At 57.7% G+C, this 15,496-nt stretch overlaps 6 protein-coding genes across 6 annotated transcripts; 3 read left to right on the top strand and 3 right to left on the bottom strand.

The window, feature by feature from the left end:
* Nucleotides 1-869: 869 nt before the first annotated feature.
* On the top strand, nucleotides 870-1,362 carry VTJ04DRAFT_7768 (uncharacterized protein; the record flags this gene model as incomplete). Its single annotated transcript, XM_069366131.1, has 2 exons — nucleotides 870-1,171; nucleotides 1,227-1,362. The coding sequence occupies 2 exons, from the start codon at nucleotides 870-872 to the stop codon at nucleotides 1,360-1,362; spliced, it is 438 nt and encodes a 145-aa protein (XP_069217097.1).
* Nucleotides 1,363-1,402: 40 nt separating this feature from the next.
* Nucleotides 1,403-3,061, bottom strand: VTJ04DRAFT_7769 (uncharacterized protein; the record flags this gene model as incomplete). The annotated part of the gene is made up of 1 exon (XM_069366132.1): nucleotides 1,403-3,061. The coding sequence occupies one exon, from the start codon at nucleotides 3,059-3,061 to the stop codon at nucleotides 1,403-1,405; it is 1,659 nt and encodes a 552-aa protein (XP_069217098.1).
* A 6,249-nt stretch (nucleotides 3,062-9,310) lies between these two features.
* On the bottom strand, nucleotides 9,311-9,712 carry VTJ04DRAFT_7770 (uncharacterized protein; the record flags this gene model as incomplete). The annotated part of the gene is made up of 2 exons (XM_069366134.1): nucleotides 9,311-9,498; nucleotides 9,634-9,712. The coding sequence occupies 2 exons, from the start codon at nucleotides 9,710-9,712 to the stop codon at nucleotides 9,311-9,313; spliced, it is 267 nt and encodes an 88-aa protein (XP_069217099.1).
* A 401-nt stretch (nucleotides 9,713-10,113) lies between these two features.
* On the bottom strand, nucleotides 10,114-11,437 carry VTJ04DRAFT_7771 (uncharacterized protein; the record flags this gene model as incomplete). The annotated part of the gene is made up of 3 exons (XM_069366135.1): nucleotides 10,114-11,141; nucleotides 11,199-11,250; nucleotides 11,309-11,437. The coding sequence occupies 3 exons, from the start codon at nucleotides 11,435-11,437 to the stop codon at nucleotides 10,114-10,116; spliced, it is 1,209 nt and encodes a 402-aa protein (XP_069217100.1).
* A 698-nt stretch (nucleotides 11,438-12,135) lies between these two features.
* On the top strand, nucleotides 12,136-12,495 carry VTJ04DRAFT_7772 (uncharacterized protein; the record flags this gene model as incomplete). Its single annotated transcript, XM_069366136.1, has 2 exons — nucleotides 12,136-12,170; nucleotides 12,228-12,495. The coding sequence occupies 2 exons, from the start codon at nucleotides 12,136-12,138 to the stop codon at nucleotides 12,493-12,495; spliced, it is 303 nt and encodes a 100-aa protein (XP_069217101.1).
* An 84-nt stretch (nucleotides 12,496-12,579) lies between these two features.
* VTJ04DRAFT_7773 (uncharacterized protein) lies at nucleotides 12,580-14,239 on the top strand (the record flags this gene model as incomplete). Its single annotated transcript, XM_069366137.1, has 2 exons — nucleotides 12,580-12,651; nucleotides 12,710-14,239. 2 exons carry the CDS (start codon nucleotides 12,580-12,582, stop codon nucleotides 14,237-14,239), a joined length of 1,602 nt encoding a protein of 533 aa, XP_069217102.1.
* Nucleotides 14,240-15,496: the final 1,257 nt, after the last annotated feature.

A 15,496-nucleotide genomic window follows, 5' to 3' on the forward strand; every position in this document is an offset into this window, starting at 1 on the left:
AGCAGACGGCGATTTCGAGGACGAATTCCTAGGATTCTCTGATTGAGATTCAGTAGAGTCGCCTGCTGATCTCCTGAGAACGAACTCCCTCATGATGTTCGGTCCGATGTTCGGTGGACTAAACTAGTATCGTCATGGCCGGTAACCCTGGGCTTGAGTCCCTTCACGAGCTCTGATGATGATTCTCTTCATCAGACTCGCGCCGGGTAGGACCAGAGGCCTGGCCATATTATCTCAATGACCTACTCAGTAAATCGAATGTTTTCGATTTCGGATGTTGCTTGGAAGGATACGGGAAATCCAGATGTGGGGTAGCTCAGATCCCACACGGTTTCCATGGCTCCGGTCCTTCGGGTCTTTTTTTTTTCATGATCATTTATTTGGTGTTCCGGAAACGCCTGTCCGTTACCGAGCTTAATTTCATTGATTTGAGGTCAACTACGAAGGACAAGGACAGAGGTGTCAAGTCCGGGCTTGTAGAACAAGCAAGGTCCGTGAGTTGGCAGGTATTGATTGTAAGCAAACCGGCCGAAGGAGGCGACGAAAGAGATCAAAGCCCAAGCGATTCATAGGAGAGAGGAAACGCGCCAACAAGAACACGACAGCACAAGCAGCAAATGCCCAAGCAAGTAAGAGAGAGAAGACGACCCGTTAAATAAGGTAGCTAGATCCATAGAATCATGATCCATGATGCTCTCTCATCCCAAGATGATAGAGAAAAGAAAAGGTCATTGCCTCGTATCCCCCTCTCCGTCTCTCTCTCTCCCACATGCCCGTCCATGTCCTGATACTCCCACCGGTCCCCGTCGTTCACCACGTCTCCGTGTGCGTACGCGTACATGAACGTCTGGCCAAAGCAAGCCGCGACGATGGTCACGGCGCCACCGGCAAGCCTTGCCAGGACTTTACTTGCCAGCCGGGGCCATAGCATAGCCCAAACCAAAGCCAGCCAGCTCCGCCCCCAAAAGGACCTCGGTCATCCGAGAACACCCAATCAACCCATGCCAATAAACCCTTACCCTCGTCATGTCCCGTTCCGGTCATCAGACACCAGCCCAACCCAACCAACCAGTCCATGCTACCCGTCCCAACCGACCGACCACCCGCTCCCAATGCCCATGACCAAAGTCCCAGTTAAGCTCCTCTCCCCGGAAACACACACGACTGGAACGTGATTCGCTTGTCATGATAGCTCTCATCCATAAAAGACGAGAGCGAAATGAAAGGAAACAAGCCAAAAACTCCAAACACCAAAACCCAAAACTCCGGAATGCGAACCAGAAAATGGCAAAGGTCATCATATCTCATCCCCAATCTGGGATTTCATGGCATGATCATGAGCATTCATATACCCCCCACTAGAGATGAAAACCAAATCCCCAATGGAAGAAAGACCGCAAGCTCACGCCACAGGCACATAAGTGCCGTCGCCAGCGGGCGTGTAATAGACGGGCTTGCCGTACTGGGCCCACGAGACGTCGTCGGGCCCATACTTCCTGGACTCCTTGACGCGGAACCCGTGGGTGGTGGCCTCGCGGTACGGGGGAGACTGCGAATAATGGGCGTCGAGCACGTCGGCGGCGGTGTAAGTGCGCCTCGAGGTGGGAGACTCGCCATAGACGTAGATTGAAGGATCAACCTTGGAGGAGCTCTTGTACCGATGGGCCGAGGGAGACCGGGCACGATGAGACCCGCGACGACCGCTGCGGCGGCGCTCGCGGTCGCGCTCCTCGTCGGAGAATTCAAACGTGTCGTAGCCGTAGTCGGTGCCCAGGGACGTGGTGCTCGGAGCCCAGGTCGCGTTGCGGGCGAGAGGCGGCACGCTGGGCATCGGGCTGTACGGCTCGGTCTGGGACCGCGTGAAGGAGGGAATCGTTCCCGACTTGGGAGGAGAGGCATCCACCACGTTGTAGTGCTTGAGCTTCTCCTTGGACCGGGCGGCCTCGTTGGAGAAGCGACGGCGCGAATGCCGGATCGCGTCGTCGTCGAGCTCCACGGGCGGCGGTGTCGGGGCGGCCGGCGGGTCGCGGTCCTTGGGGCTCTGCGACAGCCAGAACGATGCGGCCTGGGAAGGCAGGGAGCTGCCGGCGCTGGCGAGGTAGCCGGCGGCAGCCTCGAAGAGTTCCTGGTGCTTGTCGACGCCCGAGACGTGCGGGGATTTCGCCCGACGTGAGCTCGACTTGTCCCGCTCGCGGCGGTCCCGGTCGCGTTCCCGGTCGCGCTCGCGCTCGCGGGTCTCGTCGTGCTTCTTGGTCGACGACCGCTTCTTCTCGGACTTGGCGTACTTTTCGTCCTCGTCGATGGACTTGTCGTACTCCTCGAGATACGGGCGACGCTTCTCCTCGGCGCGACGGCGTTCCTTCTCCTTTTCGCGTTCCCGCTCCTTTTCCCGCTCCCGCTCACGCTCACGCTCCTTTTCCAAACGCTTCTTCTCGGCTTTGCGCTCCTTCTCCTTCTCCTTCTCGCGCTCCAGCTCGCGCTCCCGCTCCTTGAGAGCCTCCTCTTCCTTCCTGCGCCGACGCTCTTCGCGCTCGCGCTCACGCCTCTCCTCTTCCCGCCGCGACGATTTCTCGTAGCTGGCGGGCCGGGAAGGCGACTTTTCCGGAGGCTCCTCGTAGACGGGGGGAATGCGGACCGAGGGAATCTCCTCCTGGGAGCGCTTGTGGGTGGTGTAGGTGGCGTACAGCTTCTCGCTCGATGACGAGGTCTTGTACTTGGGGCGTTCCGGCACCTCAAAGGTGGTGGTCGAGTACTTGGAAGAGCTGCGAGGGACCGAGATGTTGGGGGGTGACGTCTTCACCTCCTGGAGCTTGGCACGCTGTTCGGCCTGGCGGAGCTTGGCCTCGTACTTTGCCCGCTCGACATCGTCGTTGAGCAGCTCGTAGGCTTGTTGAACCTTTTGGAACTCGTCGGCCTTTTGGGCCTTGAGCTCGGGATCCTGGATCTTGTCGGGATGGCACTTGAGCACAAGTTTCTTGTAGGCCGAGCGGATCTCGGCCTTATCTGCAGTTCTCTCGACGCCGAGTGCTTTCCATGGGTCCGGCGGGAGAGTGCTGGTCATAGTGTTGGACGGAGGTGGAGTGGGTTGGTTGGTTGAACACGAGGTTCGTCGAGTGCCAGCACTAGGGTGTATGTAGGGTGAACGATCGAAGAGGGTAGTGTTGATGGAGGTGATGTACTAAATATCCGTCGTCGTCGTCGTCGTCGTCGTGGTCGGTGGCAACCGTAGAGGCAGCAACAGTCTACGTTTCCTGTCGGGACTGCTACCGATTGGGGCCGGAGGCGTCACGGTGGCTCGGCTCGGACGGCGAAGGCGATGTTATGCGAGGAGGCGAATACGGCCAAGAATCAAAAATGCTCGACACTGGGCCGGCGGCAGAGACGATGGAAAGAGAACACGCAGCGTAGGTGGCAGATGGATATAGGGTCCAGGCGGGGAAGAGAAGGGATAGGAAAACGTAGAGGGATCCGGACGGTATATGGGAACACGTCGTCTGTTGGTGTGGAGTAGCGAGACTGGCCCCCCTAGCACCAAGCAACCGTCGTTGCCGTCGTGATCTCTGAAGCTAGAATGGCGGCACGGCCGTTTCTCCTCGGCAACAAGCGATGGTCTGTCGAGGAGGGAGAAGAAGAGAAAACAAAAACGGTCAGGACCAGCCCAAAGGAAGCTGCCGGCCAAACCCGAGATGTGGTGGATTGGGGATGTTTGTGGTGTGAGGTTGAGTGAGCAGTGGGAAAAGAGGGCGGCGGATCACCCGTGCTCTCAGGTCAGGAAGAGAGCACGAGAGGAAAATGGATGGGATGGCGGGATCCGTTGGAGATCTAGGTTTGTTCTTCGGGCAGCGTGAGCGGGCAGAGGGCCAACCCGCTGGACCCTCCCGCTTCAGCGGGTGAGGGGGTCGAATCGTCAAAAGCAGGGGGGGGGCCGATGGCACCGTAAGTGGCAGCAGGGCGGTGGGGCTCACGCTGGGAATCCCCGGAGCCAGAAAGGGGAAGAAGTTGCCATCGCTCTCAAGAGAGGGGGGCGGCGGCGATTGGCCCGTTCGAGAGGGGAGGGGCAGTTTCGGTGGGTCCCGGACGGGGGCACCGGAGTGGGTCCCACTGCGTGGTCGCGGGAGGTTGTGGAGAGAAGAGCGTTCCTCGGAGCCGTTGATTGGCCCACCGATGGGTTTCTCCTCCTGTTCCGGTTGGCTTACGGCATCTCCTCACAGGTGCAGAGGGAGTGCAGAGGGACTCTTTCCTTCTGTCACCTTCCACTGGGCCCTTCCAAGGTTGGCCCTCAGCGCTGCCAGGTGCGAGGTACTTACGAAGTGCTCAGCTTCCGTCATCGGTGATTCATTCCAGCGCTTGTCGCAATACGGGAAACACGACGAGTGCGGGTTCGTGTAAGTACAGCTGAGGCCCGGTGACGGTGGCCCAGCCACAAGGCGTGTCCGGTATAGCATGTTCGCCTCAGCTAGCTGCCTCTGGAAGGCCCAACCCTGTCCTTGTGTTTTGACACATCAAGACACATCCATCATGTCTTTTGGCGACGAAACATTGGCCCAAACAATCCCTCCGTGACCATCAATCACCCGGGCAAAAGATCGCGGGCAGGGGACAAGCAAGCACAGCACAGCGAAAGCAACGTTAGCCAGCGGCCGCCCACGCGGCCTTCGGCAACAAACAACACATGGGCAAGCCACATCCGAGGTCCACCGAGTTGCCATCCGTGGCAACGTGGGAGACGCGTTCTCAAGGGGCATGGCGTTCCAACCTCATCCGTCACAGTCACAGCAACTCCAGGGAATTTTGAGTCCATGACCTCAGAGCACTGCTGCCTTGGTTCGGGGGATTTGGGGCGCCGCAGCTGTGCCACTCCGGAAGTCGACGAAGCCGCTGACCCGGGCCGTGGCTGGGCGTTGGCCGGTGGTGGCTGTGGAGGCGAACAAAGTGCCGTTCTCTCACACCGACAGCCTGTCCTTCGGTCGCCTTCCTGGCCTCATATTGACCGTCATCGTCGCCCATTGATCCCTTGGTTCTTCCAGCACTTTCGTGAGCCTTGATGCCAGTTCTGGAGTAGGTTTCCCGGGTCGAGGCCAAGGTCAAAGCAAGGCTCCGAACAATGCGGGACAACAACACAAACTGGTTGGCGGGGCAGCAATGCGTTTCAAGCTCCATCCCGACGAGACAATCGGCGGTGAAGGTGCATATTCTGCGGCCTTACCCAGCAACAAACGTCTTCTTCGAGGAAAACCTTTCCAATGGACCGATGAATGGGTTGTCGGAGACCTCATCAGAGGCAAACACCAGGCCCTTCGAGTCCCAGCACGGCGGATGACCAGATCCCAGGGTCAGAACCGTAGACTCGGGCCCAGCTAGGCTGAATCACCTGGACAAGGACATGTGAGGATTCGCATTCACCTCGTGTGGTGATGCCAACGCACAATCGTTGTCTGTTTGTGTGGTGCGCTGGCTGCACGGATAGCCGGCCTTAACCTACACTTATTCAGGTTCTCCAGTTTGAGCTCTGCACTTACAACGTCAGTGTCAGGTGCTTCGATCACGCGTTCATCCCATCTCCATATTCTCTCGTCTGATCCCCGGAATCCATTTTGGAAATGCAAGATGGGTTTTCCATGTCTACAAGCTGGCACCATCGGATACTCCCGCCCGGGGCTTCCCAGTTCGTGTTTTACTCATCGGAACGTCATCTGCTCTGCAATGGTCCAAGCAAAAGAGAACACAATGGGTTTTGTGATGTCCCAAGTCTTGTCCCCCAAGGTCCGGATGCTCTCGGCGCCAGTACAGAGCGGCCAACATAGACGCGCAGGCCGATGCGAGGCAACTTGTCGAGCATTTGGTGGTGTTGCGTGCTTGGGTTCCCCGGGCCGTGATGACCTGCAGCGAGCTCGCGCCCGCGATGGATGGTGTTGATTTCGGTCGAACCGCCCGCCGCGATTCAGGCGTTTCTTCGTCTTCCCTTTCGAGGCTATCCCGATGGGCAGGGCTTGCGGACCGATAGATCGGGCGAAGTTGGGAATGCCCGTCCAATCAGCCCCGACTGGGTGTTCAATACAGCACCAGTCGCGCGCCCGATGATGCCGGCGATAAACTCCGTCTTGAACCAGATTGGTGCATCGAGACTGGGCGATGGGATGCGTTGGATGTGTCGACGGACCACTCGTCAGAATTCCCGGCATATGTGCCGCTACCGCAGAGTGGGATTCTCTTTGCATCGTGGGGTTTTTAGGTAATATTTCTTCAACCCAGAGCGAACATCCGGGACTGTTGAAGCAGAGCTCACGTCGGGAGTTATGTTTCATAACCTAGGTTGGAAACATCCATAGCCGCAAGGATGATGCGAAGCATTCTCCGAGTACAAACCGTGCTGGTCGGATGTATCCTCAGAGGCCAGAAAGCCTCGCCCGGAGCCTGAACACATGAGCGCGGCGTGGCATCCGTCAACCGTCCACTGAGAGGCTTCTGTCACCCTCCCATTCCCCGTCAGAAGCAGGTACAGACACATAACGCTTGTGCTGGTGACCTCTTGATCGACCAACGCCGAAGGGGATACATCTTAGGCCGAGCCGGTCACTGAAGGTTGGTCACGGATGATTCCGATATCTTGGAAGCATTTCAAGCAAGAAAGCCTCGTGCTCAAGAGATCCTCATCCGTCTCTCTCCGCAAAAATCCACGCAGCTCACCTGAGCCCGGCAGTCTTGCGGCTACGTATGTACCCAACGCCAGCCCGAGCCACCATTGGACGAGCGGGGTTGTCTGTGCCAAGCATACATTGTGCTGGAAAAACACTAGCTCCGAGCCTGGTCGCTCGCCGCGTTCTTCTGATGTCCAATCCAAGTGATAATTCCCCAGAGAGGATGCATCCAGCATGCGATCCACGCGCTCACGATTTTGTGATTGGGCGGTTGTTCGGGTTCACAACCAAGTCAGGTAACGTTAGCAGCAGCATAAGAGAGGAGAAAAAGATGGGGATTCGTTCAAGAAGACGCAGGTTTCCAATGGACAGATGGATACCTCGAGTAGAACGACGAATATGATTTGGCTGCTGCAATAAGGGTGCATGTCGTGGTTCTCATTGGACTCCCCCTCTGTTGTGACTCTCCTCCATCCTACCCCCCACTGCTCCAGTGTAACAACCAACGAGAACCGTTCATCACAGACGGACCGACATGCGGAAGCCATTCGCCATCGCTGGACTGGTCCTCTATACATACTCCTGAGACCCGGCTAGTGCGGTGCGTGCGCTTGTCTGAGAGATGATGGATCTATCGAATCATCTCCTCCTTTGGCCCCGCTCATGGTCCTCTCACTGTCCAAGAGATGACCCGTTCCGGTTGTTGCGGCTTCTCGCATGTTCAATGCAGGGCGGAAGGGAGATTTCGCGCAGCGTGTGTCTTGTACCGAGTGCTCATGTTCACATAACCGACACTCTGGCTGTGAGAAATAGATCCAGGCCATAAAACCGGCCATAATTCTCAAAAAGCTATAACCAATCGATAGACCCTCCCCTCCCCTCAGACATCCAAAGCTGAACTCCCCAGGCCAGGTCAGGCCAGGCCGTCCAAGACAGCGGGGAAGCGGGGCAACGCCTTCATCACCTGCCAGCTTGACTGCCCTGGCCAGACGCCAACCAAATCCAGATCGCGATCACGCCCGACGCAGCATCATCACCTCAGCCCCTTCTGCCTTCTTCCCGCCGTCCATCCGTCCTTGCACGGATCAGCCCGCTGCTAACCCACTCGCTACCACGTTCAACGCCCATGTCAACGCAAGCCACAACGGGGCGGGCAAGGTCATGAATGGTGAAAGGTTCGTGACCTGCCTGTTGGACGGAATGCTCGGTGCGGGGTGTAACGGCTAGGTCCATAAGCCTGTCAGCCTCGTGCTTGACAGTGGAAGGGCGCTTGCCAACGGTCCGCAGCTGACCACCCTCTCATGAGGATCCTAGGATGTAGTCCAGGGAAGCTAGCATCCAGGAGACTCGTGACCGAATGGCATCATGCCTTAGCTCCTTTGCTGCGAGATCTATAGTAGTCCGATTCCAGGTTCCGAGCATGACGGACGTCGCGTGTCCACCACCCCAGACCCCAGACGACCATCCAAGGAACCAAGCAAAGCTTTTGATTTAAAAGCCCACGTGAGAGATGTATAGGTCCTGAGTGAATCCCCACGCCCACGCGACGCCGGCTGAACTTGGCCGTAGCATCAAGACAACTTGAGATGTCTGCATGAATATCGCCAGAACAGTTGCTGGGAGTCTGAGAAAGCAGGTGGTTACATCTCCCCCACCTCACCCACTTTCCTATAACGAGATCGTCGTTCCGATGGGGGCATATGGGCATAGCTTCAGGCTCCACCCCCGCGCTCTGCGGTGCTCAGGAGACCCGGAAACATTCACAAACATAACGTCCAAGCATTTACCCCGCCAAACGACCGTCACACATTCATTGGCCTTTTGGTACTCAGTACCCCTCATTTTCATCAGCTTCACGCGGACACGGGGCGCTTCTTGCGATACCATGCCATTCCCGGCCAAAGGTATAAACGCGGGTATTTCCAGATTTGGTATTAAGCAGAGCTCTAAGCCGTCACAGTGCCACCAGGTCCAGAACCCGAGGCCCCAAGCATAAAAGAGGCTCCGCGGAGGCAAAAGGGGAAGAAGCGCCGCGCACGCGGGTATCACGGATCACGGGTTGATCATGGTGCGCATGCACAGGAACGCTGATCAGGTGAATGGGGACCTTGGTAGAGAGAGGTATGTACGTAGCTACATACCTACAGAGGTACTCCGTATGTTCTGCTGGTGCTGGTGCCCAAGGATGATACCGTGCGGCCGCCGCGGATCCAGCGGGTCGAGCGCAGAATTGTGCGTCGGCTCTGTCCATCCGCATGTCCGTGTTACATGTCCACATGCTTTAGACCAGTGAGGGACGAAGAAAAGAATCCATTCTGTAGGATCAAGGAGGAGCTGAACCAGCTAGGGGAGCAGAATCCTGTTTGATTCCTGGGTTGCTGACCAACAACCATCTTAGCCACCCAACTGCCTTCTTGGGGAGTAAACATTCGGCCCGCTGGGGAGAACGCAAACAGCAGGTGTTGTAGACTTCACGCTGGAAGGTCATCCGCGTAGTACTATCCTCGTAGGCCATGCAGGCGCCCAATTCGGGTGCTGAGAAACCAGCTCTACTACGTATGACGGAGCACAGAGACGGAGAGCAAACCCTCCACCAAAATGTGAATTCGAAGTTCCCGTTCACACCACCGCCGCAAGCGTACGACATAGCACACGGCGTACACACTCCTGTACTACATAGGTGAAACGTAGACTGACGGCGGAGCATTTCCATGGTTTGACAGGCGGAGCCCTCCAGGGTCACGCAAGCCGCTGATGCGTGCAGGCCCGCTGCTGCATATCGGCGCGAAGCGGATGGCGGTGGAGGATGACGGCACCAGCAGCAGAGCAGCATCAGCAGCAGCATGTGGCGGTGAAGCACCTGGGGTTGAACCAACGCCCTGGTGCTGGAGTCGCATCTTGCTTCTGGAAGTATTTTTTTTTCTTCGACGTTCGATTGTGGCTGCGAAAAATTCCCCGGCGAGGACTGAGGTATTAGGGTTCGGGCTTGACCGACTGGATTTTGCGTCGCGGATGGCGCTTGACTCGGCCCGGTCGGGTTTGGTGTTGAGTATCAGCCCGACGGTCTTGGGCATGTTGTAGTCGACTGACTCTGTATGCTGGCATGGTGAGGTCCAGACACTAGGTATGCTCCCCGGGGAGATCCAAACTCCACGTCTGGTGCCATGAGAACCGGTGAAGCCATATTGGCCCACCGTGCTCTAGATGATGATCTTGTAGGCGGTTAGAGATATGCCTTGGGAGCCACACGTTTCACGGACAGCACCGGGGTGACAGACATGTATCCAAGTCCGGGCTGTGAAACTTGTCTTTGAGGATGGCAGGACACAGGCAGAATCCACAGGACTCCGCCAAACCTCTGCTTCATACGATGACCACCATGCCATAGCCAATGTCGCGACTGCACATACATGCAGCAGGGAAAGCCAAATCCACGACAAGCCTTCACCACAGGCCAAGGCTTGACCGCTCCTCATCACTCCCACACCGGTAAATCAATATCCACAACGATGGGCTTATTCCGCTGCTTGCCAGCGCCAAAGTGAGGCCAGCTTGTGGACATGATTGCCGCGTTAACCACACACGTCTCACGCCGGCCCAACCTATCTGGCCATCTCATCATAGACTCGGAACAGCCCGGCACAGACGCCACAGAAGCATCGCGAGGGAGAAGGTCATCGGACTTCGACTCTGAGACACTCATCTCTGTGGCCTCCGTCTCCTTGCTTCGAGGCCCAACCCCTTCCACGACCTGAGACGCTGTTGCGGCGTCCAACCCACTCTGCTCCGAGCCCGCTCCCATCCCCGGCGGCTCCTCGGCCACGACCGTCATCTCCACGGGTTCCTCTTGAAACGCAAGTGGCCGACTGCCCTTCCGACCGGTCAAGTCCACCAGACTAATCTTCGCGGATGTCGGATCGGGGTTGGGGTCCTGCCAGACCTCGCGGGACAGGATTCCTGGCACCTCCTCGACGCCACCACCGTTCGCACCGTCAACGTCCCACATGACGCGCTCGGCGCCGCGGGCCTGGTGGACATGTCCACACACATGCAACCGGGGCCGGACTCGAGCGAGCGCCCGGCCGAGTTGGGGACAGCCGAGGGACGAGTCGCAGTGCATCGCCGGCGGGGTGTGGGTGATGAGGATGTCAGTGGTGGCGGGGATAGCAGACCACAAGGCCGCCGCTGTAGGACGTGCCGTGACCTTTGTGCTCGTGTTTCCCTCATCGGCAGCTGTCGCCAGCTCCCCCGCGTCCGCGCGAGGGTACATGAACGCCCACGTTCCATATTGCGGGCTGTACGGAGACCCGAACACGGTGAACTCGGTCCTGGGCCCGTCGGGGCGTCGGAGGCGGACCGTGACGCTGCCGTGCTCGAGGTAGGTGATGGTGCGGCTCTCGGTCAGCAGGGTACGGCATTTGGCTGGATCTTGAGGGATCTTGTTGTGGAAGGTTAAGCCATGCTCGGCGTAGAAGGCCGAGTCCAAGGTGATGTCGTGGTTCCCTGTGTCCTCCCGCTGTTTGAGCTGTCACGATTTGATGGCCATGGGTGTGGTGATACCTGCAATGACAATCTTGGCCTCGAAGTCGGCCTTCTCGAGCCACTGCACCGCCTTGGAGAGCTGGGGTCGGTGAGTTTGGAGATGAGCGACGACGAAATACTTGACTTACCTCTGAGTAGCTGCCCTGGTTCGTGAGATCGCCGGCATGGATCAAGACATCGCCCTTGGGCAACTTGACGGTCGTGTTGTGAGTGTCGCTGATGCAGACGATCCTCGTCCGCCGCGTTGGACGAGACATGGTTGCCGGACTAGACAAAAAAGCACGGTGTCGGTCCTCAGGAAAGTCAAAGGCCGTCGAAAACCGTCAGCATCCGGACTCGCCGTTCGTCCACTTCAGCATCCGAAGTTTGTTTTTCCCTCGCATGACGAAGGCGAATGAACCGACGAACCAGGAAGTGAAGCCTTTGATGTCCCCAAAATGGAAATGCTTGGTGTTGGAAGGCCAATGAGCGAATGGAACCACAAATCCTTGCGAGGGCACACGGGCCACAGGCGGCGGGCCAATCAGAGCGGGTAGTCAAATTAAATGGAGCTGTGACCCCGGTCAGGGCCCATCGCTCCCCAGCAGGAGAACCCCGTCGTACGGATCCCCCCTACGGATCCCAACCAGCGAGAACCGCAACGCCTTTCTCGAAGCTCGCCAGGCAAGCGCTTCATTTTCATAGGAGGAGAGCCGACTCCAGGCACTCTGACACTCAGGAACCCCAGGAATCCCAGGCTTGGTTTTGTTTGTGGATGGTTGGACTTTTTTGTTTCCCATCTGCAACCAAGCCGCCCACACGCCTGGCCCAGGTCCCGACAGAAAGAGGAGAGTGCATGCAGCCTCCTCCGAGACGTACGGCGTAGGGGAATAGTGCGCTCTCTGTCTTGGATCTCCGGCCCCTCTTCTGTCATGCCTACGCTCCTCATGGCCTGTCATTAGGGTTGTCGTCGTCTATGCTGGTCTCGACGGTGCCAGAACTGCTCATCTCGTCCTGATTTCACTCGCTCATCTTCCCCGGACCCGAGATTCTAGACACCATCGACAGACCATCATCGCCAGCCTCTCTGTACGTACCCCTGCGATACCATCACCGACTTCACCCGTACACCGACCCCTTGATTCGCCCAGTCGTTTCCTTTCCATCACCATCGTTTCCCTTCTCCGACCACCTTTTTCTCGCGCCCGATCCCGAAATCCACGCCCATCCGAAGCCTCCGAACTTGTCTCTGTTCGTGAATGCGAGTTTCGATACCGGCTCTGGCGGCCATTTGACGAACCGTCGGCCGACCTTGGCCCGCTGGAGGCTGGCCTGACCCGGCAGCCTCAAGCATCACCAGCGACGCGCCGAAACACGAACGGATTCCTCTCGTGGATCGCGACTTCGTAACCTCGCAACCATGCCGGCACACACGACGGGCGGCGTCGCGTCATCCGGCTACGTGTGGGACGACGGGTTGAACCACACTGGGGTGGGTACCAACCGGCGAACTGAGCGCCCTGGTTTCTCGTGCTGACTCTGCCCTGCAGCTTCATGACGGAGTCGACGATGACGACTCGTACGGTCGCCAACCGCTCACCTCTCAGAATGGCAACACCGCGACCCGACACTACAGCGACGACGACCAATACGCCGATACCAACGCGAGGGTGAACGGAATCTACGAAGAGCGCAAAGGAAGGAGAAAACAATCCAGTATTGATTACGAAAACTCGTACGGCGAGCGGGCCGACGATTCCCACCGGAAAGGCTACGGCGGCTCGTACGACTCGGACAGCGACGAGAACTCCAAGTGGATTCACCGAGACAAGCTCGCCAGGATCGAGAACGAAGAGCTCCAGGCCGCCGGCATCATTCTTCCCAAGCCCCGAGACAGAACCAGGTCCAAGAGCCAGAACAGGCCCCGGCGCGATCAGAGCCATGACAAGGCCAACAGCTCTGCCCGGTCGATCGGCGGGTCCGAGTACACCGTCTCCCGGTCGAGGAAGAACTCCAACGCAGCGTCCATCGACACCAAAACCATCGACATTCCCAGCTGGGATCTCAGGCGTCCCGAGGAGATCTTGGAAGAGACCGATGCGCACTCGATATCCCACGGCAACGGCAAGTCGCGAATACCGGTCGCGAAGCAAAGCCCCGTCCCGATACCGAGCGAGCATCTCGAGAGGGATACCCCGCTTGTGCGTAAACGAGACGGCAGTCCCAGTAATCCCAGTAACGAGGATACCATCGCGTACTCCAAGCAGCGTTCGCGGAGCGGGAGCGTCGGCAATTCCCTGGCGACCTCCAAGTCGACGAGCACAACCACAACGCAGCAGTCCACGTCTCAGTCGGCCAAGCGGCCCGAATCCTCCCAGAAGAAATCCGCGGCGACGACGACCGCGGCGAAGAAACCCAAGCCGGCCAACGGCGGAGCCGGACGACCCAAGACGCGAGGCGGTCCAAGCAAGGACTCGTCGAGCAGCGGGACCCGTCCGTCCACCAGGTCTGGCGAGCGCGAGTTCTCCATCAGCCACTCCAAGCCGATGGAGGGCGAACCGCCATGGATGGTTTCGGCGTATCGTCCGGACCCTCGCCTTCCTCCCGACCAGCAACTTCTGCCCACTGTGGCTAAGCGGTTACAGCAGGAGAAGTGGGAGAGGGAGGGCAAGTTTGGGAACGTTTATGACAAGGAGTTTAGGCCGCTCACCGACGAGGGCTTCCTCAAACCCCCAGCGTCCGTGTCCCAGGAGAAACAGGAGGAGGAGAAACAAGAGGAAGAAAAGCAGGAAAAGGAGGAGCCCAAGCAGGAGGAGGAGCAGCAGCAGCAGCAGCAGCAGCAGCAGCAGGAGTGGCCGCTGAGGTCAGAGACCAAGAGCCCAACGCTTGCCGGGAGGGCAAACTCGTCGTATTCGACCATGCCCAAGATCGCGGACCCCCCGGCCGCCAGCGCGCTTCCGAGCCCGAGAACGCCTGTGGCCCCGAGCCGGCCATCGATGCAGGTCGTACGGGTGCCGGAGCCTCCGGAGGAGGACTCAGGGAAGAAGAAGGGAGGTTGCGCATGCTGCATCGTCATGTAATGGGCCCTCTTGCTTCTCGACATCTGGAACCGCCAATCGGCCATCCTCCCGAGCTCCAGTTTGGACGATCACCCATCCGAACCAGCTGGACACCACCACATCCGACCGCCATTTTCCTACTCCCAAATCAGTTCACGACGAGACGAATTTCTTCCAAAGTTGTTGGTTGCAGGCGTCACTTTCTCGGATCCTTCCTCCGTTCGCCACATCCACCGCTTACACGGCCTGTTTATTGTTGTTTTGTTCTCTCTCAGGCCTCGTCTATTTCCCTTTGTCTTTTATCCATACTCGCCTCGACGGATTCCGGAGTACATGGAATACTGCAACCGAGTTCCTCCGCCAAGAAAAAGCCCGGCTGCTGGAGCAGGACCGTCGAGGCACTACCATCCATCATTATCCGTACATACAGCATGGCCCGGAGCCATGGGCGTTTGTAATGCAAAGGGAAGCGGGGATGGCTGTTTGTTTCTTTTCATTTCGTGTTCCGTGGTGTTGTTCACTTGCGCATCCTATCTGTTTTCTCCGCGGGATAGCTGGATGGGCATCGGCCTGACTGGTTTGGGGACATACCAGAGGAGGCGAGGGCATTCTCAAGTTACAGTCTGCTGCTGCTTTGGTGATGTCCCTGGGCTTCCAGGCCGGGAGGAGGGATCGTTTTTACGGGCGTCTTGCATCGTTTGGCACTGCTACTTTGCGTTTTTTCCTCACTCTGTTGGTTTTGCTGAACGCTTTAGACTATGGAAGTGGACGTTTGCGTGCGGGAATTTGCCGTTTTTTTGTTTCCTTTTCTTCTCTCTCTCTCTCTCTCTCTCCCTCTCTTTCTCCTTGTCTCTATCTCTCTCTCTATCTGTCCACTCCTTTTTTTCTCTCTCTGTTGATAATCCGGTGCGGTTGGGGATTAAGGAAAGGGGGAGGCGTTGATAGTTGCTAGGAATTGTACGTACGTGCTTTTGTTTTGGACAGCGAGCAGAAAGGGGACGAAGTGTAGACAGACAAGGTGTGATTGACTACCTATTTGCCTATTTGCTCTGGCCACCGGCATGGTTCGTGAATGAATGGTGTTGTGATATGCTTACACCTAGGCTAGATGTGATGCAGTGCTGTCTAGGACCTCAAGGTGACAACTGCTCCAGACCAGCCCTCATCAGACGACTCAAGCAAAACTCCCGCCCAGAGGACGAGCGCTGACAAACCGGCCCCTCCACTCCTCTTCCTTATCATCCCATCTTTTCATCCAAGCAACAAACCCGATCTCCA

Source organism: Mycothermus thermophilus (assembly GCF_041956435.1).
Source record: "Mycothermus thermophilus strain CBS 625.91 unplaced genomic scaffold VTJ04scaffold_5, whole genome shotgun sequence".
Taxonomy (NCBI): Eukaryota; Fungi; Ascomycota; class Sordariomycetes; order Sordariales; family Chaetomiaceae; genus Mycothermus; species Mycothermus thermophilus.